Below are 27,977 nucleotides of genomic sequence, written 5' to 3'. Positions count from 1 at the left end.
GATCGGATTGAGCATCGGGTTGTCCTGGGAAGTGGCTTTCACCGAGATCCTCCCCATCTAGATCATTACTGGCCTCAGTGATGTCCTGTGGTGCTGTTCGAAGGGGTAATTGTCGGCCACTTTGTAAGGCGATCACTTTTGCATACTCTGTGTGACTGTTTGAGGTGGAAGCCGAGTTATCCGTAATCACCTGAATTTGGGATCCCAATGCATCAAATCGTTTGTGCAGTTCTTGGAAATTGGCTGACAGACGACATGCGAGATTGTCGAATCGTGCATTAATGCTAATTGTGTCTATATTCCGAGATAGGACTGTGTGCATTAAGGATAGCAAATCCAGCGAGGACGAACTCGATGGGGTTATCGGGTTGTGTATCGGGTTTTGGTAAGGCACACTCGGGTTCGGCTTGTAGGTGGTGCACCCTCTGTTGTAACCTCCTTGGTTGTTGATGTAGTTTACATCCTATAGTTGCATAGTCTCCCCATCTTGTTGTAGAAACTGCTCTTCCTCTGATATAGCATGAACATGCTTCTGCTGGTTGAGGAGCTGATCGAGTTTGTCATTGAGGGCTTGCATGTCCCTCTTGTACTTGGCATCTTCCTCTCCTGTAGATCGCACAGAGCGATCATATTCCTCATTGTAGTTGCCATCAGATTGAGCCAAGTTCTCCACTAGGTCCCAACCTTCATCAACATCCGTGTTGAGGAAGTTACAATGACTTGCGGTGTCCAGCAACATCCGTATCTTGGGGACCACTCTTCTGTATAGTGTGCTCAGCAATGAAGCATTACTGAAGCCGTGATGTGGACATCGAGTAGTGTACCCCTTGAAACGTTCCCAAGCTTCATTGAATGTTTCATTGTTCTTCTGTACAAAGCCGGAAATGTCATTTCGCAGCCTTGCGGTTCTGGAGTTGGAGAAGAATTTGGCTAGGAATGCCTTCTTGCACGCTTCCCAAGTGGTGATGGACTCCTTAGGGAGCGATTTCTCCCAGATGTGTGCTTTATCTCCCAAAGAGAATGGGAAAAGCCTGAGCTTGAATCCATCTTCACTGACTCCATTTATCTTAGTGAGGCTACAGAGCCTATCAAATTCATCCAGATGATCCAATGGATCCTCCATTGGCAGTCCATGAAACTTATTGCTCTGTATCATATGGATGAGACTACTCTTGATCTCAAAATTATTATTCTGCACAGCTGGTGGCACAATGCCATTCCTCTGAGTGTGAGTAGTTGGAGCATCTCCTGCTCCTATATTGGTCCTTGCTTGAGGAGCTGGTGGACCGTTCTGAGTATTCATCGTCTCCTCAATGATTGATGGTTCCGGTTGAAATTGTTGTTGTCTGAGTAGCCGAGGTCTGTCGATGTTGTCGATGAAAGGACTCAGGTTCTGGCTACCTCTATATCGTGTTTGCATGCACAGGTAGGTATCCGAGTGTGTACACGAGGATCAACTCGATCCGGGTGATCGAGTGACGGGTCGGGTGGGTGCTCGGGTTGTACCTGAGATTCAAAACAAACAATGCGAAAGCAAACAAGTCAGTATCCAAAACGAATATAGACAAACGAACTTGATCTAGCAAGTCCTGAAATCCTAAACGTAGCAAAATTAAAACAACCAAATGGAAACGGCCCCAAATTGATAGACAGGTTTTCACCCAAGGTATCAATCCCCTATGCAGTTGTAGTACAAAGGGTTATCAATCCAAATGGTTGTGTATTGCTAGCAGGAAGGATATGATCAGTACAATACAAGTCAAGCAAAGTAATTAAGGTTTTGGTTCTAACAATCCTAAAATAAACAAAATAAAAGAATATAAACAAGTAAACCACACGACCTAACCACTCAATACAACCAATCGAGTACAGGATCGAGTGGGGTGATCGAGTATGCAAGTGAGATATGAACAGCTCGAGGTATTACTCGATGCAGGTTATCGTGTACCTGATCGGGTAAGTGGTCGAGTAAGTGAAGAAAATGCAAACAAATAAAATACGAAAGTTCCTAAGGATGGGGGTAATCGAATCCTAAGTGTTCTAGACCATTACGGATGCCTTACATGCCTCAAGCAATTATTTCCTAGAAAATGAACCTCTAAGACCTTGTCACCACACTTTCGCACTAGCAACAATCAACCTTGAACACACTACCACACTGTCGCACTAGCAATATGAACAAGCAGGCATTAAGAACGATTCATTATTGTCAGTAGACTTAAACTCATCTAATTTTGTTACTCAGAGTTAAGTAAACCTCTAGCATTGGCTAAATCAAGCACTTTATCTACTCCTTTCGGCCTGTAGCATTGTAAACGCCCTAGATCTAATCTCAACCTTTCGGTCTATTGACAGCATTAAGAACACCAATCTAGAAGGAAATTTATCAATCATCACAATCAACTAAAGCATCCTAACCGATCAAGAACACAAAATCATCTATGCCATCCCTATAAACTTTACTACACTACTCGGACATAGAAACGAATAACAAAGCAATCGAAATGACATTGTATTAAAAGATAGAGTATAGTAGAAAGAAGTATGGGATAAAAATCTAAAAAAACTACAAAATAAAAATGCAAAACAAGAAGAAAAATGTTGAGTCGCTCAGTTCTCTCACAGAAGCTCTCGCTCTCTGGTTTGAGGGTCTGCGGCGTGCTCGTTTGCGAGCTAGGGGAAGAGGGGGTTTATATATGGAAACCCATTTGACCTAGCTTCCCAGACTTGCCTGATGGTCTACTTGATGGGGTACACGAGGGTGAAGTCAGGTTAGTCCTCGGGTTGATCTTCGGGTTGCTCTTCATGCTCTTGGATCTTCCTCGATTGTGTTGGGGTTTGGACTTGATCCTGTAGCTCGATGGCTCCTTCGGGTACATGCTCGAATTGTCCTTGTTTTTCCCCATTTTTGGCTCTTTAGCACCTGTTTTCATCCAAAATATGCAAATGCAGAAATGCAACACCCTAAATGCTCTAAAAGTGAATTCCTAGAGTAAATAACCTAAAAATGCTAAGTTAGAGGTATGAACAATGCAAAATATGGACAAAAAAAAATGCTAAAAACATGTAAATTAGAGAGTTATCAGTGTTCTCTCTATTTCCGTGTTTAAAGCTTGAGTCAGATCCATCAATCAGCATTTGATTGAATCTAAAGTTGTTGTATCAATTTCCAACTAGTGGTATCAGAGCCTCAGGTTCTTGAGAAGCAAGCTTTGTGAGAAAGTTTTCAGATCTGTGAAGGAAACTGATAGCTTTATATCAGATATGTAGTTCGCAGAGAGATAGTGCTACAATAACGTGAAAGAAGAAGATGGTGGCTGTTCTGGGTTTCAAAACGTCGATGTTGGAAGAAGGAAGATTCACTACAGCGGATCCATTAAGATTAGATGTTTTCAGGTTTACGAACTCTGAAGGATCTACAAGTTGTCTCCTTCAATGGCTCGAGAGTTGAACATCAATGTGAGTTCAGGATCAAGCTAGTCACTGGTGATGATGTTGATATCAGTTATATGATATATCTTGAGGCTGGTACAAGAACGCTCATCCATAGAGTTTGTTTTTGATTTAAGGTTGCGCAACCAACTGGAGATTAGTTTGAGGTGGAGTTAACCTCTACTTGCTTTTGGCTCAAATATTGAAGATGTCAAGTCTGTATCCTCTACAGTCACAAGGTCAAAGTGTGATGTTCTGAAGAGTTGTTTCTATTTGTTGATGGTCTGCATGAGTTAAGAGAATCAGAATCTTGGTATAGCACAAAAGGTTAGCTGTTGATTTTGCAAGGGATTATCCAAGATTCAATGATGGGTTTCAGGTTGTGTTTTTGGTATATTCAGTTTGCTGAAAGTCTGATGCAGCTTGTGTGCGAGTTTGAGAAGTTTGAACAATCCATATGAACAGGATTCTGCTACAATGGGACGCCATAAAAGCTTGAAATCCTATGTGTGTTAATGGTTGTTTGAGTATCAATAAGGATTTCTGGTTCAGATCAAAGAAGAAGTTGCAGATGAGCATGAAACAGTTTCAGGTTAATATGTTGGAAATAAAACAGGTTAGCTTCTTTGAGGAAATTCAAGTCTGGCAAAGATTTGAGAAAGTGTGTAGTTGATTGCAAGATGTGAGTATCAGTGTCAATGGTTAGTGATAACACTCTAATTTACATGTTTTTAGCATCCCTTTTTGTCCTTATTTTACTAGTGCGACAGTGTGGTGACAAGGTTTTAGAGGTTCATTGTCTAAGAAATAATTGCTTGAGGCATGTAAGGCATCCGTATTAGTCTAGAACACTTAGGATTCGATTACCCCCATCCTTAGGAACTTTCGTATTTCATTCCCTGCATTTTCCTTACTTACTCGACCACTTACCCGATCAGGTACATGATAACCTGCATCGAGTAATACCTCGAGCTGTTCATAGTTCGCTTGCATACTCAATAACCCCACTCGATCCTGTACTCGATTGCTTTCATCGAGTGCTTAGGTCATGTGGTTTACTTGTCTATATTCTTTTACTTTGTTTATATTAAAACTGTTAGAACCAAACCCCCTTATTGCTTGGCTTGACTTGCTTGATTATGATTGCATCCTATCTGTTAGCATAACAACCATTTGGATTGATAACCCTTTGTACTACAACTGCATAGGGAATTAATACCCTAGGTGAAAACAAGTCTATCAATTTGGCGCCGTTCCCATTTGGTTGTTTCTTGTTACATTTAGGATTTCAGAACATGCTAGATCAAGTTCTTTTTATTATTTTTTCAGTACTGACTGTTTGCTTGTCTGTTTTGGATCTCAGGTGAACCTACACGAACCCCTACCCAATCCACCACCTGAACCCCTACCCGAACCTGTCTACCCGAGCACCTGCTCGAGTGACCTTTCGGATTCTTGATCGGGTACCTGTATACACCAACCGTTTGCCAGGAGAACCAAGACATCAAAGGACGGTATCAGAGCAGAACAGGAAGAAGTGGGAATGGAAAACCAACAGGATCAAACTAAACTTCTAAGGAGAAGGAAGATTGGTGATAGTGATGCTCTCACTACTTATATTCAGAGGTATGGGATAGTGCCTCCTGCTGTCCACAACACAACCTTCACAATCAAGAGTAGTCTGATCACAATGGTTCAGAGCAACAGATTTCATGGACTGCCTACTGAAGACCCACTTGCACATCTTGATTAGTTTGATAGGCTCTGTAGTCTCACCAATATAAATGGAGTTAGTGAGGATGCCTTGAAGCTAAGTTTGTTTCCATTTTCTCTAGGAGATAAAGCCCATCAGTGGGAGAAGACTTTACCTTCTAGAAAAACCACCTCTTGGATTGATTGTAAGAAGGTCTTCCTTGCGAAGTTCTTCTCTAGTTCAAGGACTGCACGTTTGAGGAACGAAATTTCCGCATTTCTTCAACAAAATGGCGAGTCTTTCAGTGAAGCATGGGAGCGCTTCAAAGGCTACCAGAGACAATGCCCACACCATGGATTCAACGATGCATCTTTGTTGGGGACTTTGTATAGAGGTGTTATTCAAAGTATCCGAATACTTCTAGACACAGTCTCCAATGGAAGTTTCATGAATAGAGATGTAGCTGAAGGTTGGAAATTAGTAGAGAATCTTGCTCAATGTGATGCAAATTATAGTGAGGAATATGATTTCAGCTTAAAGGGAGGTGTTGATTCTGAGGAAGGCCATAGGAAGGAACTAAATGCCTTAAATGAGAAGCTTGAGAAGCTAGATAAACTCCATCTAACCCAACAGGAGCAAGTACATGTTGTCTGTTAAGATAAGCAGTTTATGGTCCCAATATATCCTCCACAACATCCCAAGCAGGCCCCTGCTCAAGATCAAGAACTGACGAATATGCTTCGGCAAGTTCTACAAAGTCAAGCTAATGAAGCTATGGAAACAGCTAGGCTGTTTACAGAGATGAACAACAAACTGGACTACATCAACAATGCCCATAATCTCAATATTGACGATTTGACCTCCAGAATTCATCACCTTGAAAGCTTGGCTGCTTCTCCTTGTTCAGGACAACTCCCAGGGACATCAATAATCCATCAAAGGGAGTTGGCTACTATCCATGCTATCACCTTAAGGGAGTTACCTGCCTATGAAGAAAACATTACAATCATTGGGGACAATGCACTTCAAGATGGGGAGGATTTATGTGAAAATCATTATGTAATATTTGAGGGTGTAAATGGGCCAAAAACAGAGATTTTCGCAGCATATGAGGAAGCTCCAACGGGAGCACGACCCCATAACACGACCCCATGTTCGGGTTCATGTTCGGGTCCATGGTCGGGTGACACTCCAGCTCTCCCAGAATGCTCAGGTTCAATCTTCAAGCTTCCCCAACAGCTGGAGTCAAGAAATTCCGTATCTGATGGGTTGTCAGCACTTCAAACTACTAACATTCTCAAGGATTCTGTGAGGGAGTTAACAACTATAGTGAAGAAGATCAGTGGGAAAATCAAGAAACTTCAAGGGAAAGTCAGTTGTTCTTCCTCAAAGAAAGCAAAGCAAGGGCTGCATATAACGATCAGGAATAAAACTTTTAGCATTGATCCTAGAAAAAGAAGAAAAATGAAATCTCAGGGAATAGAGAGGACTTCATCTCCTCTCTATAAATCTTCCAAAGCATGAGAAGGATGAAAAGTCAAGCTTAGTGACTTTAAACAAGCTCACTTGGGAGGAAGTCCCAAAGGTATCCTTCTGAATATGGCTGAAGTTTTTTGTTGTTTTGATTTCTTTTTTTTAGTGTCTTTGAATTCTAGGAATATAAAAAAAAAAACATTAAGTGTTAAGGGGATATTTGAATGAGCTAGAGCCTACCCGATGCCCTACCCGATGCATGACTCGGATGCTGGTCCGAGCAACAGGTCCGCACACATCAACGAGCTCACTGATGAGCCAAATCCAGCAACCACTGGAGCTGAGAACAAGCCTGAATGTACATTGGGAAGCATGGAAGCTGTTGTGACGTCCTTCTTCTCCAACCCATGAGGTACCAATTTCATCCAACCTTGTATATATCATTGCATTTAGTTTAATTAATTTTGTGTGATTCTTGGATTCTTTTCCAACTTTTATTTACACAGGGACTGTGTAATCTAAGTTTGGGGGAGGGTCCTAGAATGTATTTAACATTGTGTTTTTTTTTTTTTTTTTTTTCAAATTTTTGCATGCTAGTTTTATTCATTTGAGTTTGCATCTATGTGCATTAAAAACCCCAACAAAATTAGAAAAATTTCGAAAAAAAAAAAAAGAGTGTTCATGTAGATGCATTTACATATTAGGATTGAGTCTAGTTTGTTTCATATAGGATTGTTGCATATGCATCTTAGGGGACAATGATTAAAACCACCTTGTTTAAAATCAAACCTTAGGATTGAAGCTATAGCCCTTAATCACAGTTCATTGTTGCTAGATCAGTCTTTGGAAAAAAATGAAAAATTTTTGCTTAGACCCTTTGTGTCGATAATGATTCCTCCACTTGCTTGAACATTAGAACATCTCTATATTATTGGATTTAATTTGAACTTTAATTGTCTTGCTTATGGAACTTGAATACTTTCTCATGGTAACTCTAAACTCGGGTTAGCACTCCACTTTCTACCAATCTTTTCGTTTAACCCGATTCATTTGTCCTACCCATGAACCCAAACCTTTCTTTCAAACCTTGTTGTGAATTGTTGAGTGAGGCCTTTTTCATTGTGCTATAGGTTGTGAAACCTTGAGAGTATTGAGAACGACAAAGAACTGCCTCTTGATTTAGCTAAGTTAGATTTGAACTAGCTAATAGATTCGATTTTGAAAGATAGGTGGTTAGAATGTTTATTTGGGGATGGGTTGTGGAATATAAAAAAAAATAGAAAAGTTCCTAAGGTTAGAATTAATTAGCTCTAAGTCTCTAAGTAAAAAAAAAAAAAAAAAAGTTCTTGCTATAGTCTCCTAGAAAGAAAGAAAAAAAAAAGAATATATGTATATTAGGAGTTTAGCAAAGAAACAAAAAAAAATTTTTTTTAAAAAGAGAGATTAAGAGCTAGAATTTTAAAGTCTAAAAGTCTAAACTTTAGGGAGTAAAAAAAAAAGAGAGTTAAAATCAAGGGTGTGGGTAATTAAATTTTAGGAGGTTTAAAAAAAAAAAATCATTATGAATGTATGGGAAAAGGGTAGATCATCAAGAGTTAAGCTTTGTATGCCCAAATTATTCTCAGTCTTAGATAGTTTTTACGACTGTCTAGCATTCCACTTTTTGAGAGAAACCACCTAAAGAATTTGCTTGAAACCACCTTATCAAAAAGCCTTACCCTTGAAACTGATTGAGCTTGATTCACCTTCCATTTGCAAGAATTCGCCGAACACTTAATTGAATGTGAAAGAGATGTTCCTTATCTTTAATTGGGGGTTGAGCTAGATCGATACATGGCAATAAGCATAGAAAAATATTTGTAAGTATGTTGATTGATCTTAGCACCATTAAACTATCTTTAAGGACTATAGCTTGCATCCTTCGATTAGCATCTTAAGGTTATGAGTCCCCACTTTCAAACCGTACCTTCTTACTTACTTGCTAGAGGACTAGCAAGATTTAAGTTTGGGGGTCTGATAACACTCTAATTTACATGTTTTTAGCATCCCTTTTTGTCCTTATTTTGCATTGTTCATACCTCTAACTTAGCGTTTTTAGACCATTTACTGTAGGAATCAAGTTTTAGAGCATTTAGGGTGTTGCATTTCTGCATTTGCATATATTGGATGAAAACAGGTGCTAAAGAGCCAAAAATGGGGAAAAACAAGGACAACTCGAGCATGTACCCAAAGGAGCCATCGAGCTACAAGAACAAGTCCGAACCCCAACACGATCAAAGAGGATCCAAGAGCGCGAAGAGCAACCCGAAGATCCACCCGAGGAGTTACCCGACTCAAGCCTCGTGCACCCCATCGAGTAGACCATCGGGCAGGTCTGGGAAGCTAGGTCAAATGGGTTTCCATATATAAACCCCCTCTTTCCCTAGCTCACAAACGAGCACGCCGCAGACCCTCAAACCAGAGAGCGAGACCTTCTGTGAGAGAACTGAGCGACTCAACATTTCTTCTTGTTTTTGTACTTTTAATTTGTAGTTTCTTATAGATCTTTGATCCCTACTCTTTTCTACTCTACTCTATCTTTTTAATAATGTCATTTTCGTTTATTTCTATGGTTTTATTATTCGTTTCTATGTCCGAGTAGTGTAGCAAAGTTTCTAGGGATGGGATAGATGATTAGGTGTTCTTGATCGGTTAGGATGCTTTAGTTGATTGTTATGATAGATAAATTTCCTTCTAGGTTGATGTTCTTAATGCGGTCAACAGACCGACAGGTTGAGACTAGATCTAGGGCGCTTATAATGCTACAGGCCGAAAGGAGTAGATAAAATGCTTGATTAGGTCAATGCTAGAGGTATACTTAACTTTGAGTGACAAAATCAGATAAGTCTAAGTATATTGACAGAAAAATGAATTGTTCTTAATGCCTGCTTGTACATATTGTTAGTGCGACAGTGTGGTAGTATGTTCAAGGTTGATTGTTACTAGTGCGACAGTGTGGTGACAAGGTTTTAGAGGTTCATTGTCTAGGAAATAATTGCTTGAGGCATGTAAGGCATCCGTATTAGTCTAGAACACTTAGGATTCGATTACCCCCATCCTTAGGAACTTTCGTATTTCATTCCCTGCATTTTCCTTACTTACTCGACCACTTACCCGATCAGGTACACGATAACCTGCATCGAGTAATACCTCGAGCTGTTTATAGTTCGCTTGCATACTCGATAACCCCACTCGATCCTGTACTCGATTGCTTTCATCGAGTGCTTAGGTCGTGTGGTTTACTTGTCTATATTCTTTTACTTTGTTTATATTAGAACTGTTAGAACCAAACCCCCTTATTGCTTGGCTTGACTTGCTTGATTATGATTGCATCATATCTGTTAGCATAACAACCATTTGGATTGATAACCCTTTGTACTACAACTGCATAGGGAATTGATACCCTAGGTGAAAACCAGTCTATCAGTTAGATTCTTGTGAATCTAAGCAAGGTTCAGAGTGTTGATTACCATGCGTTAAAGGAGATCATAAGGGAGCTGAATGGAGTCTGAAGAAATTGGCTCAAGACTACAAGGTCTGTTGTTTGATATTCTGTGGCACACGAGTTATGAATCAAAAGGAACAGATGGGTGTTCTGTTGGAATAACATGTAAGTGTATAGTCATTGTTCAGGTTTCTGTGGATGTTGCAGAAGTTGGTCAAGCTCATGATGTAGCTGACGTTACACATGAGTTTTGTGAAGACGAGTACAAACTCATGGTAAAAGCTGATAAGGAAAAATCAGTGATGTGGTGACTAAAAGCTTCAATTTCAAAAGAGATAAGATAAAATGGTTATTGTGAAATTCAGACGTGGAAGATTCAAGGTCTTAAAGTTTGCATAGTAGGCCATCATTGTTGGTTTGACATGATGATCAAGAGAAAACATGAGGTTGCATTGATAATTGGTAGCTGATCATCAAGGTGGAGTTTACATTTGGTGATAGAAATCAATACGGTTGTGTAGCTTAAACTGGATTAGTAATGTCAGTTGGAAGCTAGTTTAATCAAGAATCATGTGGTTATTCTTAGAATGTATCAGGCATCTCGTTCTGGTATATAATGCGACTAGTGCAGACGTATACAAAGTCTTGATAGTAGCAGTCAAGGGATTATATGAATGAGTCAAGATTGTTTGAAGCTATAAGAGAGTGTGGAAATTCGCATTCAGGAGGTGTTTATCTACATGATGGAGTGTATCAGAGGTCAGTGTGAATTGAACAAAGGTAAGCTAATATGGTGATTGTCAAAACTGTTGGCTGAATATTTGTTATGTGTAGTGGATTGAACGAAGTTTTGTGTCGAAATTCTTCCTAGCCTTAGGACGTTAGGCGACGTGACCTGTTGGAAACAACAGCGGTGCATTTTGGGATTTTATCTATTGTTGTCATACAAATTGCTATTGAATCGAAGACTGTTTCAGGTGTTTGGAACATATTTGATTCTAGAGTTCTGCTATGTGGTTCAGAAGGATTTTCTGAGTTAGTAAGCAGAGATTTAAAGTTTTTCGATTCAGTCACTAGGACAGTCTCTATGGAGTCAGTCAGAACCGTAGAGGAAAGGCTGTTTGTTTTGAAGACACATAAGTGATTGTGTTGTGTATGAGGTATTCAATCATGGAGTGATCTCTGGTATTGAAGTATGGTCTATGTAATTCATATCAGGAAAGTCTGTTGTGCATCTCACATGGAAACATGTTTTATCTCAAGGCTTGAAGTATTTGCAACTGATATGAAGTCATAGAAAGGCTGATTATGAAAGAGAGTCAAAATTGCATTTGTTGATCAGTTGAAGACAACTACTTGAGAAGTTGTAAGTTGTATGTTTGCATCATAAGGTGGAGTTTGAATAATCTCCTTAGTAAAAGGCTGTTGAAGGCCTGAGAAGATTTATGATGTTGTACCAAGTTGTTTGGTGGATTCTGGATACTTGTGAATGTGTTTAAGAGTTGGAGTAACACATACTGAGCTTAAGGTTTGATGTGAAGAAGCTTTAAGGTATTGTCTTATACATAGCACTTGTTATGATGATATGAGACATGGTTGAAGTGACTAACAACATGTCACAAGCTGTTGGTGGTGATTCTGTTTTATAAGGATGTTTGAACCTGTGAAGTGGTTCAGGTTGATATGTTAAAACATATGGTTGTAATGGGTAATCTCGGGTTATACACTGGTGTTTCTGGATGTTGAGATTCTTTACAAGTCTAACAAGCTCAAGAAGGTGTTGTTGTCAAGGTGTATGATCATACATGTGAGAGACCCGGTTTGGTTGTAACTCAAACAAGTACAAAGAGTCGATTGAAGATCATTGGTTAAGTGGTTGTTATTTGGTTGGCTCAAGTTGTAACTGGCTCACTCTATCTATATGAGTGATCAGGAGGGTTTGTAATTGTGATAAGTTAGAATCAGAGAATTTGTTCAGGTTGAAACAAAAGGGTTTCAATATTTTATGTAGTTGATTCAAGTAAATGTTTGATTTCTGTCTTAGTGCGCACAAGAGTTGGAATTCAAGGGCTAGCAAGTTAGAATCAGGTGTTGCATAATGAAATTCAATCACTAAAACAGGTATATGGTGTTTGACATAAACCATGATGAAAATTGTGTGATTGTTTAACTTATAAGTGGTTTAGCTTACAAAGTGATCTGTTGAGTGAACATGTTGTTGGTGTTGTTAACATATTATTGTATAGTTTATGAGTGGGAATCTCATGATCAAAGCTATGAAGATGTCAAACGCATGACAAAGATGACACAAGAGTGTCTTAAGTACTGGTTTACCTCTGAAGGAATGGACATGAGAATTGTTGAAGTTAAGGGGTCTGTGTGGTTATTCATAGAAGGATGTGTTGATGGTTGATGCAAATTTCAAGAGTTAATTTTGCTGAAATGTTTGTTGTATGAGTGTGACTTATGCAGGTTATTGAAGATTGTTTAGCCAAGTTTAGAGCTGAACTCCAAAGGTTCTATGGGGTGTGTTTCTTCAAAGTTTCAAGCTTGAATCAAGGTGGAGATTGTTGAGATGTGATCCAACTTGAAACAGGAAGTTGTAGTGGATCAGAAGCTTGTATATGTGGGCTTGTTTGGTCTATCAGAAACTGGGCCAGATATTGGTCTGAAGCCCATACAGGAACCAACTATGTATTAGATATAAATACATAAGGTCAAACAGATGAGAAAGAGAGAGAGAGAGAGCAAAAAGAGCTGCGCTGAACCCCAGTTTAGGCGGTTCTGAAGAGGTGAACAGAGCTAGAGAGAGATGTAGATTCTTGGTGTATCTAGGCTCAATCTCTTGTTATTCTTCTTTCATGTGTTGTTATTGTGAGACTCGATCTAGAATGTTAGAAGAGTGTGAGAGGTATGTTGTAACCATAACACATATGTAACTCTTAATCTATAGTGGACGTTGGGGACTCTGTTTCTTCCCCAGACGTAGCTGCTGATGCAGTGAACTGGGTTACCAAATCTCTGTGTTCTCTGTTTATCTGTTCTCTCTATTTTCGTGTTTAAACCTTGAGTCAGATCCATCAATCAGTATATGATTGAATCTAAAGTTGTTGTATCGATTTACAACATGAACCACATTCTTACTACATGCCTTTAAGCTGATAGTGCCTACATTGAACCATACATTTTGAAATAACTAGATTATTGCTCTAAAAAAAATGAATGGTATTTACTTTGTATTTAAACAAAACAAAAGATGATATCCGACACACAAAATAGCCTAAGAACGAGATGGTTAACTAATCTAAATAAAAGATAGGACTTTCAGTATAATTTTTCTATGAGATTTTAAATTTTAATAAGTGACATAAAAGACTGATCATGAATTCTATTTTGAGCTCAGGCAAAATACATATACTTACTATATTATGAGTTATGACCCGTGTTGTCAAAAAAAAAAAAAAAAAAAAGAGTTATGACCCGTGCTACCACACAACTTGATATTCATTTAAGATTTAAAATTGCAAAGATATGTTTAAAAAGTAACTAATGTTATTGTTTTATTCTTGTTAAATATTTATTTTAGTTAATTTTTTTTTCTGTATATTTTTGGATCTTATTAAATCCTTCATAATATAATGCTTGATAAGTTTTTTTTTGTTTTGTATTAAACTATAACTATTTTTTTTAAGTAGTTATAATTATGTGACGTACAATACCATTATTAATAGTGTCATAGAGTTATAATTATGTAATATGATTTAAAGAGAAAATAAGTTATATTACTCTGTGGAATAATTAAGTTGATTATACAGTTACAAATAATAAATACAATTAAATTTATCTGGAATACAATTGCAAATATGTGAAACAAATGATAAAATTTAATAATCAAATTGCAAAGATTTAGAGGTTATAAATCTTATTAAATCCATTTCAACAGTATCTAAACACTTTACATATAACCCGTCGTTTATCATATGACTTGCAAGCTCTTATTTTTTTTTTCTTTTTTTATCAAATTAACATATCACAAATTTTTTTTTCTTTTCTTCACGTAATACATTCCAAATATCTTTATTTTACTAAAATAAAATTAGATTATTTCTAATCTCAATTTATTTTTAAAGTTTTATAAATAAAATTAAATTTAACAAAAATATATTAAAATTTGTTGTACGTTATTTATAAGTTTTACTTTTGCTATAATATACTTATTTATATTCATTCACAAATCTTTTATTTATGTTACCATTAAAAACGTATTTTTCACATCTAAATATATTGTATTTTACAAATATATTATTTACCACCACCTAGAAAATGTCAGTATGAACACATTAAGTCAACTATTATATGTCTTTTTACTTTTACTTTTGCATAGTTTTTTTAATTACTAATATTATTGGCTCAAAAAGTATTTCGAATAAAAAAATATATTATATAGTATACAATCATCACAATAGTATATGACCAACCATGGAAAGAACCTCGACTCCGCCCTCCTCCCTTATGGAGAAAACCTTGCGTCAAACCTCCTACACCATAGAGAGAACCTTGGCTCCACCTTCCTCTTTGGGGAGATAACCTTGCGTCCAACCTCCTCCACCTTTCTCCCTTGGAGAGATAACCTTGCGTCTAACCTCCTCCACCATAGAGAGAACCTCGGCTCTGCCCTCCTCATGTGTGGTGAGAACATGTTCACGTCTTTTAGCTATCTCAAAATGGCTTGCTCCGACAACCAGTGAAACTAAAGACCATTTTCTAACGTTACAAAATCTTTTGATAGTAACTAATGTTAAATTTTCTAATGTATTTGTGGAAGTGTTTTCGACACACCATGATGTAGCCTTTGTCTCTGGAACGCCCCGACTGCCACCTTGCTTAGTGAGCCCCATGTCCACTCACAGTCCATGGGCTCTCACCTTTATCAGTGGACTCCACGTATACTCTTGGCCTACCTATATCCGACGGCCGGTTTATTACTTCCTAAAGGCTTTAAATACTTTTTTACCGATCCTACAAATCACCATATGATATTTATTTGTGTTTTGTTTTCACTCGCACAGTTTCGACAATCACTTCCCAAAAGGTCACCTATCCTGAAACTACTCCAGCTCAAGTACGCTTAACTCTGGAGTTCTCTCAGGACCCTTGATCGAAAAAATAATTGCACTTTGGTGACACAGGTGGCCAAATAAATTATTTTAAACATATCCGTACACCATGGTGCACAGTCTCCGAACTCCTATAGGTCTATCAACAACAATTTATGTTTTTCTAATCTATCTATCTATATATGTTTGTTGAAAACTTGTCTTTGATTAGTCTATTTTATCTAACCATTAGGTTGATGAGCTTCTACTGCTTATCTCCCTTTGGGATTGAATAAATGGTAACAATTATGTTTGCAAAAAAAAAGTATATGACCACCAATCAAAGAAATTAGAAAAAAAAATAATTTGACATAAATAAAGAAATAATAGAAAATTATAAGCATGATAATATAAGAATCCCAAATAATTCAAAAATGAAAACATACATTAAATAAAACAATATAAAAATAATACATTAAAAATACAGTATTAGAAAAGGAAGATGCATATATTAATCTTTTTTTTGGTCAACATATTAATCTAACCTATTCCAAACTAAAAAGAGAAAGTAGGAGAAAATTTAGGTTTTAAAAATGAGACAAATTTACCTTTCCATTAAAAAGTTTTACCAATAGAACAAATTTGAAAGGAATATTTTTGAATAAATTATTTTGTTATCTATGCTTATATAGAAGTGAGTATTTACAAAATTAAAATTAATAATTCATCTATATTTTACTTAATCTAATTTCTACTCTTTGTAGAATTAATAACTTAAAATTAAAAATAAGTAAATAATGTTATAGTTTTGAATTTTATGAAATATATATATATATATATATATAATCTTATAATTATTTTTAAAATATTATTAATTTTATAATTATCTCAAATCTCTCATATCAAATATTAATTTTTAGTTTACACATTTGAAAATCTCAGATTGATATAATAAGATATTAGTTTAATTGACTTTTTCTTAGTACGTGAGATAAATATACATAAAATGCGATGCATTTAAAATCGTTGGGACGGTTGAGATATATCATATATGAGAGCTAAAACCCCTTCAATTAATTTATGTTGCCAAAAAAACAGGGTTAACTGGCTATACAGGAGGAACAGGTGATTACTTTTCCATGAAATTTTTACGATCTAGGGTTGATAGATCCTATTAATACGTCGGGAGATTTTGAGAATTTGCATCTGAATTGTATCGAAACAGAATCAATATCGATGACCAACCATGTTATTCGTGGAAACAAGAAATCTCCACTGTCTAGATATTCTCCTTACAATTCAGGGTCAGTGAGAGTTTGCTTTCTCTTACTCAATTTTACAAAGTGAAGTAATTGATTTTTTTTCTTTTGTGTTTGGCAACACTAACTTCACTAATGAGAAAGAGAAGCAGAAAGAGGAGGCTGTGCGACTCGGAGTTGAGTTCTCGCTTCTTGTGGCTGAAGCAATGTTCCTTTTATCTGATGACATTCGTTCTATGTTACGATTCTGTCATTGGCTAATAAGCTTTGCAGGAAAGAAAGATTTTAATGGTCCTTTCGTTGGAAGGGTGTTTCATGTTATTGAATATGTTTTTGAAACATATATTAAACCCAAAAATGCAATCTATAGGGACAGTGGCAAATCAATCCAATGGGAATTGATCGGAAGGTTTCGCCAGGATTTTACTCTTAGAATCAGAAGTTTGGCTAACATTGTAGCGATTCTCAAAAATGGAGGCATAGTGAAATCGTCTCGTGGTTTTGAACTCCAAAACCAAGAGCTTAAGAAGTTAAAGGAGAAGCTGAGGTCTGTCAAGGATGTTTCAGACGCAAATGGGTTTGTGAGAGATACCATTCTAGTTTTAGCAAGAAAGATTTAAGAACAAAAGATCTGTTTATAAGAATAACTCTCTTATATAACTTAAAGAAAATAACTCAAAACTTTAAGTTCTCTCACACAATCTCTCAAATCTCTCAAAGGTATACCACACATTGGCAACTCTTTATATAGAGAAAACTTAGAACATTATTTCCTAATCCAAATAGGTAAACTAACTTATTTAGATTCCTCCTAAATAGAACTATTCCTAATTGGATTAGAGTTTTCCTTTTCCTTTAAACCGCTTTCTTCTTCTTCAAGCTTAGCCCAACAATCTCCCCTTTAAGCTTGAAGTCCTTTCTTGACATGCTATGAACTCCAATGTGATTCCTCATAACCTTGAACCTGTTCTTGTCAAGTGCTTTGGTTAAGATATCAGCCTTTTGCTCCGTTCCTGGAATATGCAGTACTTCAACTTGTCCGTTTTCAACACACTCACGAATGAAATGATATCGCCGGTGAATGTGCTTGCTGCGGCCATGGAAAACCGGATTCCTAGTGAGTGCAATAGCAGACTTGTTATCCACCCGTATCATTACTTTCTCACAAGCTCTTCAACTATTTCAGCAAAGAGTTCTTGTAGCCAAATGGCTTGTTTAGCTGCCTCTGTTGCTGCCATAAACTCAGCTTCACACGAAGATAAAGCCACCACTTGTTGCTTTTGAGAACACCATGTAATTGGACATCCGTTAAAGTAAAAGACATGACCAGCTGTGCTTCTTCCATCATCAATATCCACACTGTGACTACTGTCACTATAGCCTATCAAACCTGTTTTTTCCCCTCTCCTAAAGTAGAATCCATGATCAAGTGTTCCTTGAAGATACCTCAAAATGTGCTTCAGAGCAGCACCATGCGATTCTCTAGGCTCTTGAAGATATCGACTTAAAATCCCAACAGAGTACGACAGATCAGGCATGGTATGAAGTAGATACCTTAAACAGCCAATTTGTTTTCGATAGAGTGTTCCATCGATAAACCGTGGATCTTGTGTTTTCGAAAGCTCCAGACCAGGTTCCATCGGAACAAGAACAGAGTTACATTCACGCATCCCTGCTTCTTCTAAAATTTTCTTTGCATACCTCTCCTGTCTTAACTCAATCCCATCTTCTCCTTGATGAACTTCAATCCCGAGATAATAGGTGAGCTTGCCTAGATCACTCATCTCATGTTTCCCAGCCATCTCTTTCTTGAAGTCAAGGATTAACTCAAGACTAGAGCCTGTGACAAGCAAGTCATCCACATAGACCGCTACATTGAGGAGACTTTCTTTACCTTGCTTCTTATAAAGAGATGGTTCTTTAGTGCATCTTTCAAAGCCCAATTCACCGAGTATGCTGTTTAACTTCAAGTTCCAAGCAGAGGTGCTTGCTTAAGTCCATAGAGTGCTTTATGCAACTTGTAGACCTTCTCTTCCTTATCTTTGACAGCAAAACCTTCTGGCTGAGTAACATATACATCTTCTATCAAATCTCCATGAAGAAATGCAGTCTTTACATCTAAGTGATGTATTTCCCAAGCATTCGAAGCAGCCAAAGCAATAATGAACCGGACTGTTTCAATTCGAGCAACTGGAGCAAAGACCTCATCAAAATCTATCCCATGCCTCTGCACATATCCTTTGACAACAAGCCTTGCTTTGTGCTTATTTACACTGTTATCTGCATTTTGTTTTAACTTAAACACCCATTTCAAACCGATAGGTTTCACTCCAAAAGGCAAATCGACTAAGCTCCATGTGTTGTTCTTTGTTATCGACCTGATTTCTTCCTCACAAGCATCTTTCCATACATTGAACTTGCTTGCTTCTTTGAAACTCCCTGGTTCTTCATTAGCTGCTAATAAAAGATTCTCTCCTTCTATGTCAGCTAATAGCACATAGTCACTCAAGTAGCTTGGTCGTTTAATTTGTCTTTCGGACTGTCTTAAAACAAGTCGTTGAGACTGAGACTGCGGCTGTATAGAACTCTGCTGCACAGGTTGCGGCTCTAGAATTCGTTCTTGTTCCTCTACAGGTTCAGTTTCAGAATCATCCGTAGCTTCTTCTTCCTCAGAGACATCATTCTCTCTGTTTTCCTCTGTTTCATCTGTAACAATTGCTTCTCTAACTCCATTGTTACCAAAGTCGCCAAGGATAAGGACAAAAGTTCCTGATTCTTCAGAGTTAACCACATGGTCATTCCACCTCCAGCTCTTATCTTCAGCAAACACAACGTCTCGACTAACAGTAATTCTCCGGTTGGTTGGATCAAGAAGTCGGTACGCCTTTGAGCCAGGTTCTGTTCCAAGATATACTAGCATCTTCGACCTGTCATCAAGCTTTTTGAGATGTGGAGTCTCGACTTTAGCATAGGCGACACATCCAAACACTCGCAAATGTCCTACGTTTGGCTTCTTTTTCTTGAAACATTCGTATGGTGTTTGAAAATCTAAGCTTCTTGTTCCTACCCGATTGATGACATAAGTTGCATTCCTCACTGCTTCTCCCCACAAGTAGTTGGGCATGTTCATATGTTTCAAGAGGCTTCTGGTCATCTCCAACAGTGTCCTATTGCGTCGCTCAACAACACCGTTTTGTTGCGGTGTATATGGGCCGTAAAGTTCCTATTGATGCCTTCTTGTTCGCAGAAACTGAGAAATTCTTGAGACATGAACTCACCTCTTCTATCGGTTCTAAAAGTTTTGATCAAGGTGTTAGACTCTTGTTCTACCAATGCTTTAAACGCCTTGAATTTCTCGAATGCTTCGCTTTTCTCCTTTAACAGAATGGTCCACATATATCTTGAGTGATCATCAATCAGTACAAAAATATACCTTTTGTGCGCAGGCATAGATGGTGAGATCGGTCCACAGAGATCTCCATGAACAATTTCTAGTGTTTGTGTTGCTCGATAGGATGTTGCCTTTGGAAAGGTTTGCCTTGTTTGTTTACCAAGTAAGCATGACGCACAAGTCTCCTTCTCTTTCGGTACACTCGATATCCCAACCACTAACTGTTTTGCAACCATAGTCTTGATAGTCTCGAGACTCACATGGCCCAAACGTGAGTGCCACAAATTAGAATCACTTGAAGCTAGAAGTTGCAGACACTGATTATTTTCAGCCTCCAATTTGACTTTGTAAAGTCTGTTTCTCGAGCATATGGCTCTTACCAACAGATTCCCTTCTCGGTCATGGAAGGTGAGATGACCATCTTTCATCCATATATCGCAGCCAGCTTCAGTAGCTTGTCCCAAGCTAATGATATTACTCTTGAGATTTGGTATGTAATAGACATCGGTTAGCAACTTACGTCCTCCTCCTTTGGTGATGAATAGAATCGAACCCTTCCCTTTTATATCGATGTGTGAATCATCACCAAATCGAACTCTTCCTGTGACCATTGGATTGATAGTGCAAAATAAACCATAGTTTCCTGTCATATGGTTACTAGCACCGTTGTCTAGATACCAAGTCTCATCTGAGCAGTCTTCAAGCTCTTTTGGTTGTATCTTCTTTTCATTAAGATACACTACTTCATGCATCATAAGAGATTCAGCCTCATGAGTGTCATCTTCTTCCTTCTCCGAAGTTTCTTGTGCTTTAATCAATTTTAGTAACCGATCAGGACAATTCGATGCATACTGTCCAATCTTGTCACACTTGTAGCAAGTAATCCTTGATTTGTCCCTTTGTTGAAAGCCAGAACGAGCTCGACCTCTTCCTCTTCCATGGTATGAGCCTCTTCCTCTGCCACCATCATAGTTGAAATCGTAGGACTGAGACTGCTGAGACTGCTGAGACTCTGAGTTGACATACATGAGCTTGTTCTGGTTGTCTTGAGGATCCTCTATATCATTAATTCGTTCCTCATAGGTCTTTAATCTACCAACAATGTCTTCAAAAGTTGTTGTTTTTAGATCAAGAACCTGCTCAAGTGCTGCGATTATATGAATATACTTCTTCCTTGGCAAACTTTTCAAGAACTTCTTCACAATCTTCGTTTCTTCAATGATTTCTCCCAACGATGCTGATTTTGTGGAGATCTCCGAAAGTTTACCAACAAAGCTGTCAATAGTATCGGTTTCCTTCATCTTGAGTCTGTCGAACTCGGCCATGAGAGTCTGCAGTTTAGCTTCTTTAACACGATCAGCACCTAGATTCCTTGCTTTGATGGAATCCCATACACCTTTAGCGGTAACTTGATCACCGACTTGTAAGATCATGGACTCAGGTATAGATTGAAAGAGTAGGGCTCTTGCAAGGTCGTTCTTCTCCGGTTCAGTAGTTCCAGGATCGATTGCCTCCCATACTTTATGAACACGCAACGCAATGTCCATTCTCATTGCCCATACTGTATAATTGATTGGTGTTAACATAGGGCATTGAATGGACGATGACGTACTCTCCTTCGGCTTGTTACTTGCAGCGATTAACTCACTCATGATTCGAATATCAAACCTAGAAGCTCTGATACCAAATCTAGTTTTAGCAAGAAAGATTTAAGAACAAAAGATCTGTTTATAAGAATAACTCTCTTATATAACTTAAAGAAAATAACTCAAAACTTTAAGTTCTCTCACACAATCTCTCAAACTCTTTCTCTCAAATCTCTCAAAGGTATACCACACATTGGCAACTCTTTATATAGAGAAAACTTAGAACTTTATTTCCTAATCCAAATAGGTAAACTAACTTATTTAGATTCCTCCTAAATAGATTTATTCCTAATTGGATTAGAGTTTTCCTTTTCCTTTAAACCACTTTCTTCTTCTTCAAGCTTAGCCCAGCAACCATAGAGTCTAACACTCTTCAGTTTTGGATGTCTCTCTTTGAAACAACACCTGAAGTGATGAACCCTAAGGCTAGAGTTCTTGAGGTTTTTGGGCCTTTCTTGAACGAAGCAAAACGGAATGCTTGCTGTCGCATTCTTGATTCTTTACTCATATGAATCAGAGTTTCTTAGCAGAGCCGTCGCTGAGTAATAATAAGCCACAAGCCAAAATGTATTATGGGCTGATTAATAACTTAGTTTTAGAGAAAAAGGGGAAAAATGGTAAAACAGTAAGAGGCTAGAATCGAACACAGAACATCAAACTTGAAATCGCTTACACAAACCAACTAGGCTACTCAAACATTTATGAAAAACGGCCACTAAAACGCATGTTAAATTTAAGGCCACAATCCTGTGCTTCATCAGCCTGGTGTCAAGGCCGGCTCTGTTTCTTAGATTGGATGACTTTATTTTACTTCGTAATATTCATTGGATTCTCTAAATATATGTATCAAGTGGTAGTAAAACTCTACTTAGGAAGCATCATTATGGTTTGAAGTCCCTTACATTCTATCAATTTATGTTTCTTTCATCTTTTGTTATAATAAACTCTGAATCCGATGAGATCATTAGCAAGGAGACTGGAATGAAAGCACAATTTCCCACCCAATTTCGAGTTCTCCGAACTTGTTTCATGGCATGTTACAAATTAAAGATTAAAAATTTGGTTTTCTCTTATTTTTTAAAAAATCTGAATGTGATAAGAAAGTTTTGTTAAGCCTTTCTGACCATCCATAAGCCTGATTGTCTTGTATTATTTGTCATCCGGATTAGAGCAGAAAGGGGGAAAGGGGTTTCAAGTTGAATGCTTAAGGTTAAGATCTAGGTAATACAAGCATGATTGGTGCTAGCTAGAAGGTAAACAACCATGCATATTTCATATTTACCTTCCAATAGCATTTCGATAAAAAAAATTAGCAAAGTATAAACAGACGAATTCTTTACTAATAAGTGATTTTAAGACGAATAGCATTCCAACACTGTTTGTTCCTCTGATAAAAAAAATAGAAATTAGCTAGTCTCAAAATTATCTTTCTACTATAAGAAAATTTGTATTTTAGGACTCCAATTTGTGACTATTTTTTTTCGAAAACAAAAAACGATGAATAAGTGACTATTTTAAGATGAATAAGCGACTACGTACGGTATAAACGGACACAATCAAAAAAATAGGAGTAGCCTTTTCTAGAAGGAAAAATCTCTCAAAAGTGACGTCAGCTGGTGAAAAAAGAAGCGATTTTTCTTCAGGTCCGATTTCAGCTCCGTTAAGCTTTGTTTCTTCGATGGCAGAAGCTCTGCCTCCTCCCCCTCCGCTGGCTCCTCTGGATTCTTCTTCTCCTCTCTCCGGTCCTTTTTTGCCAGTTCAGTTTCCTCGTCTTGTCGATGTAGAGATGTCAGATCTGCCTTCTTCTTCTTCTGTTCCTCAGCCAATTAATAAAATTCCCTCTGAGAAAGGAGTTCTTGGAGCGGCTCCTTCTTCTCTGGTTAGAGACATTTCGTCTCTTCCTCCCTATCCCGGACAAGCTTCTTCGCCTGGTGTTACCGACTCAGGGTTTAATTGGACAAAAAATCTTACTTCTTCGGGTAAGATTCCTGTTTCATCAGCTCTGATTTCTATGTCTACAGAAGGTCGCCCTCGGGTTAAAGTTTCAAATTCTGTGTTTGAAAGAGGTGCAAAGCTTCATGAAAATTTTATTGTGGGCATCTTCTATGGAACGGCTCCATCTTATGGGAAGATTTGGGGTGTTTTAAACTTTCTGTGGGGTAAAGATAAAAGAGTCACAGTTCATAAACTGACCTCAAATGCTTGTCTATTCCATATCCCCTCTCCATAGTTAAGGAATAGGGTGCTGCAACGTGAATTATGGCATGTAGGTGACTCTCCGTTCTTTTTCACGGCTTGGAAGTCAGAATTCAGTTTTAATCCTCATTCATTAGAGAAAGCGCCAGTTTGGGCATCTATTAAGGATATCCCTTTTGATTTAATCTCTCCAGAGGGTTTAAGTATCATTTGTAGACCGTTGGGGCGAGCAGTGGATCATAAACCTTTCACTAGTGTCAACTCTGCCGAGGTAAAGTAATTGTTGATCTTATGAAACCTCTTCCGTCTGTGTTGGAAATAGAACGAGATGATGGACAGGTCTTGCTTCTTAATGTCTCTTACCCTTGGTTACCTCCTCTTTGTCCTCTTTGCAATGAAATTGGACATAAAGCTTCACTTTGTCCTACTGCTACTAATTCACATATGCAATCTTCTTTGGCTGGAAAAGAGAAGCAAACTCCTAAAGGACCTGGAAATAATTTTTCTTCATCAACTCATGTGGAAAAGCAACAGGTTTGGAAACTCGTGTCTGAAGGTCATGTTAAACAAGTTTCGACCCCTACTCGAGTTTCTCTAGTTCATGGAAAAGAGGATTTACCTACTTCCTCTCAGGTTATCAGAGCTCCCTCTGTTTCCGCTCTATCTGGGTTACCCCTTGCTCATGAATGTTCTTCTGTGGACTTGGATGTAGCTTCGACCAATTCTGTTCAGTTGCCTGAATTGACCACCCCTAGTATCCTCTCCTCGCCTTTACTCTCAGTGGCTAAACCTTCTACTTCCATCTCAAACCCTTTTGAACTATTATCAGTAGAGGAAAATGCTTTGGTCTTGGGTGAGATGTTTTCTTCGCTGGTTCTCTATGGTTCTTCTCCCTCTTCAGCCTCCTCCAAAGATAAGAAATCTAAGAGAAAGAGGTATGACCAAATCTCACCTGCTCAAGGTGGCGTTCTCTCCCTGCAAAGAGGGAAGCGTCACACTCAATAATCTGTTTATATGCCAGACAACTTTTTTTGGAATGTGCGAGGTCTTAATGATTTTTCAAAGCATCGACCTCTTTGTAACTGGCTTAGTAGTCGTCCAGTCACTTTTGGAGCTTTGTTGGATACACATGTTAAAGAAGCTAGTAAGGATTTTATTATGTCAGTTCTTGATTTGGAGTGGTCATTTTTGTCTAATTACCAGTTCTCGGAGTTAGGAAAGATTTGGATCATTTTTAAAGCTCCGACTAAAGCAATAGTTCTTTTTGTTGACCTTCAGTCAATTACTTGTGAGGTGTCTTTGGAGGATGGGTCAGTTCTTATTTACACAGCGGTTTATGCATCTACCGAGGAAGAGGAAAGGAAAAAGCTTTGGATTTCACTTCAGGATAGACACACATCTCTCTGTTTAGCAAACAAGCCGTGGATGATTAATGGGGATTTCAATGAGATTCTTAGTCCAGCGGAAACCTCAAATAATAATACGGTCAGCTCTACAAGAGGTATGCGTATGTTTGGAGACTGTTTAGCTGATTTAGGTCTCTTTGATCTTCCCTTTAGTGGACCTAAATTTACTTGGACGAACAAAAGATCAGGAGATCTGATTGGGAAAAAACTAGATAGATACTTGGTGAATGGTTGTTGGCTGCTAAGATTCCCTTCTAGTTTTTGTACCTTCCAAGCCCCTGAGTTCTCTGATCATACACCTGGTCATGTAAAGATTGTCTCGCCTCCTCCGTCTTATGATACTAGGCCATTTAAATTTTTTTCGCTTTTAACAAAGCATCGAAGTTTTCTGGATTCGGTTTTGGAAGCTTGGACACATGTTGGTATATCAGTCCTTACTCTTAAAGACTTCTGTTTCAAGCTGAAAATGATGAAAAAGCCTATAAAAGATTTGATGAAGAAAAATTTCAGTGGCTTAGAAAAGAGAGTTGTTGAGGCTCACTCCAAGCTTAATGATCTTCAGCTGTCCCTTCTCAGACCAATATTCAGAATGAAAAATTAGCTTTGGAGGGTGGTTGCATCTTAGTCTTGCGGAGAAGAGTTTTTACAAGCAAAAGTCTTGTCTAAGATGGTTGGGTGAAGGTGACTTTAATACTTCTTTTTTCCATAAGGTTACTACGGCTAGGAATGCTAGAAATGCCATCAAGTTTCTGTTGAAACCGGATGGATCTTTCACTTCATCTCTCCAAGAAACTCATGATCTAGCTATCGGCTATTTTGCTGGGATCCTACGTTTAGTTGAGGCAGGTTTTGTCCTGATTTACCTGAGCTCCTTAGTTCTTTAATCCATACAACTTGTTCGATTGAGCAGCAATCTTCTCTCTCCTCTCCTTTCTCTGCTGAAGCTATAAGAGCTTGTATTCTCAATTTGCCTCTCAATAAAACACCAGGACCAGATGGATTTCCTGTAGAGTTCTTCAAGGCTACATGGTCTATTATTGGGCAGGAATTAACATTGAGTGTGCTCCAGTTCTTTCATGATTCCTTTATCCCATCTGCCTTAAATTCTATATCTCTTATCCTAGTTCCAAAGTGGCTAGGGGCTGTTGAATTGAAGGATTTCAGACCCATCTCCTGGCTTAATATGGTTTACAAGCTCATATCTCGTCTCTTGTTAGACAGATTAAAGAGTCTGCTTCCTGACCTTATACTTCCAAACCAAACCGCATTTGTAAAGGACATGCTTATTATAGAGAATGTGCTTCTTGCTTCATAAGTTATGCAAGGATATCATCTTAATTCTGGTAGAGAAAGAATCACACTCAAAGTTGACATCTCAAAAGCTTTTGATTCAGTTAGATGGGATTTTCTTCTCGATTCTCTTCAGGCTTATAAGGTTCCTCTTATTTTCATTAACTGGATCAGAGCTTGTGTGTGTTCTCCGTCTTTCAGTGTTAGTATCAATGGGGTTACTTCAGGCTTCTTTAAAGGAAGGACGGGTCTGTGCCAAGGGGATCTTTTATCCCCAATTCTGTTTGTTATGTTAATGAATGTGTTATCCTTAATGTTGAATAAAGCTGCTCTAGAAGGATCTTTCAAGTACCACCCTGGGTGTGAAGATCTTCAGCTTACTCATCTATGCTTTGCTGATGATTTATTAATCTTCTTAGAGGGATCAAAGCATTCTTTGAGAGGAGTTATGTCTGTTCTTGCAAAATTTGAGGAAATCTCTGGTTTGACAATGAATATTGAGAAAACCTCCTTGTTTTTTTCTGGTGTAAGTGAGGATAACTTGAACCGGTTGAAGACTGTTTTCAAGTTGACTTCTTCCACTCTTCCAGTCCGGTACTTAGGTCTTCCCCTATGTTCCAAAAAGCTCTCAGTTAAAGACTACGATCCTTTGCTATCTCAAATTCAGAAGAAACTGAATGCTTGGACTCATAAGTTTCTGAGTTTGGCTGGTAGGTTAACTCTCTTATCTTCAGTTATCTCCGGAGTTATAGGTTTTTGGACTAGTGCGTTCTTCCTCCCTAAGAAGGTTATTAGAAAAATTAACAGTCTTTGCAGCTCCTTCATTTGGCATGGAAAGGTAGACACTCCCTCAGGTGCTAAAGTGTCTTGGTTTAACATTTGCTTCCCTAAGTTAGAAGGTGGACTTGGTTTGAGGCACATTAGTAGTTGGAACGAAACATGTGCTTTGAAACTTTTTTGGATGCTGTTTTTTAGAGCTGGTTCTTTTTGGGTGGCCTGGATAACAATTAGGTATCTTTCTAAATCTCCTTTGTGGGCACTCAATGAAAAGAATGCTTCTTACTCTTGGAACTTCAGAAAATTACTTAAGCTTCGTTCCAAAGCTCTTAAATTTCTCAGCAACCATATTGGAAATGGTGATTCTACTTTCTTTTGGTGGGATCCATGGACTCCTTTTGGATCTCTTTACCATTTCCTTGGTTCAGATGGGCCTAGTCACTTAGGGATCCCTTTTTTTTCAACTGTCGCTGAATTGAGAAATGAGAATGGATGGTCTCTTCCTAGTGCCAGATCAGAGAGACAAGTTCTTCTCCACGCTTTTATCTCTACCATTACTATGTCATCAGCAAGTGATATTCCAGTCTGTGCAATAAACGGTATAAAACAATGTTTCTCTTCTAAAGGTGTGTGGAACGTTGTTAGGTTTTCGAATCAAGTAAAATCTTGGGCCCCTCTTGTGTGGCACAAAGCTGTCATTCCAAAGCATGCTTTAAATTCATGGCTATTTATACTGAATCGCAACCCAACTCTTGATCGTTTGTCTACTTGGGGAGTAGATATTGAGTTAGACTGTCTTCTTTGTGGTTTGGCACCTGAATCTCGAAATCACCT

At 38.1% G+C, this 27,977-nt stretch overlaps 2 protein-coding genes and 2 non-coding genes across 4 annotated transcripts; 3 read left to right on the top strand and 1 right to left on the bottom strand.

Annotated features, from left to right (window-relative positions):
- The first annotated feature begins 794 nt into the window (after nt 1-794).
- LOC147924439 (small nucleolar RNA R71) lies at nt 795-901 on the top strand. The gene has a single exon (XR_015587843.1). It is a non-coding gene; the product is annotated as a small nucleolar RNA R71 (small nucleolar RNA).
- Nucleotides 902-5,377: 4,476 nt separating this feature from the next.
- LOC147924438 (small nucleolar RNA R71) lies at nt 5,378-5,484 on the bottom strand. The gene has a single exon (XR_015587924.1). It is a non-coding gene; the product is annotated as a small nucleolar RNA R71 (small nucleolar RNA).
- A 10,924-nt stretch (nt 5,485-16,408) lies between these two features.
- On the top strand, nt 16,409-21,986 carry LOC147924437 (uncharacterized). The gene is made up of 3 exons (XM_087493910.1): nt 16,409-16,478; nt 16,555-17,036; nt 21,837-21,986. The coding sequence occupies exons 1-3, from the start codon at nt 16,415-16,417 to the stop codon at nt 21,984-21,986; spliced, it is 696 nt and encodes a 231-aa protein (XP_087350036.1). The 5' UTR covers nt 16,409-16,414.
- Nucleotides 21,987-23,152: 1,166 nt separating this feature from the next.
- Nucleotides 23,153-26,391, top strand: LOC147924436 (uncharacterized). The gene is made up of 6 exons (XM_087496775.1): nt 23,153-23,633; nt 23,745-23,941; nt 24,010-24,605; nt 24,765-25,383; nt 25,787-25,918; nt 25,987-26,391. Exons 1-6 carry the CDS (start codon nt 23,153-23,155, stop codon nt 26,389-26,391), a joined length of 2,430 nt encoding a protein of 809 aa, XP_087352901.1.
- The last annotated feature ends 1,586 nt before the right edge of the window (nt 26,392-27,977 follow it).

This window comes from Camelina sativa, chromosome 17 (assembly GCF_030686135.1).
Source record: "Camelina sativa cultivar CO46 ecotype springtype chromosome 17, ASM3068613v1".
Taxonomy (NCBI): domain Eukaryota; kingdom Viridiplantae; phylum Streptophyta; class Magnoliopsida; order Brassicales; family Brassicaceae; genus Camelina; species Camelina sativa.
Note: the sequence above shows the minus strand (reverse complement) of the source record. Positions and strands in the feature narration are given on the sequence as shown.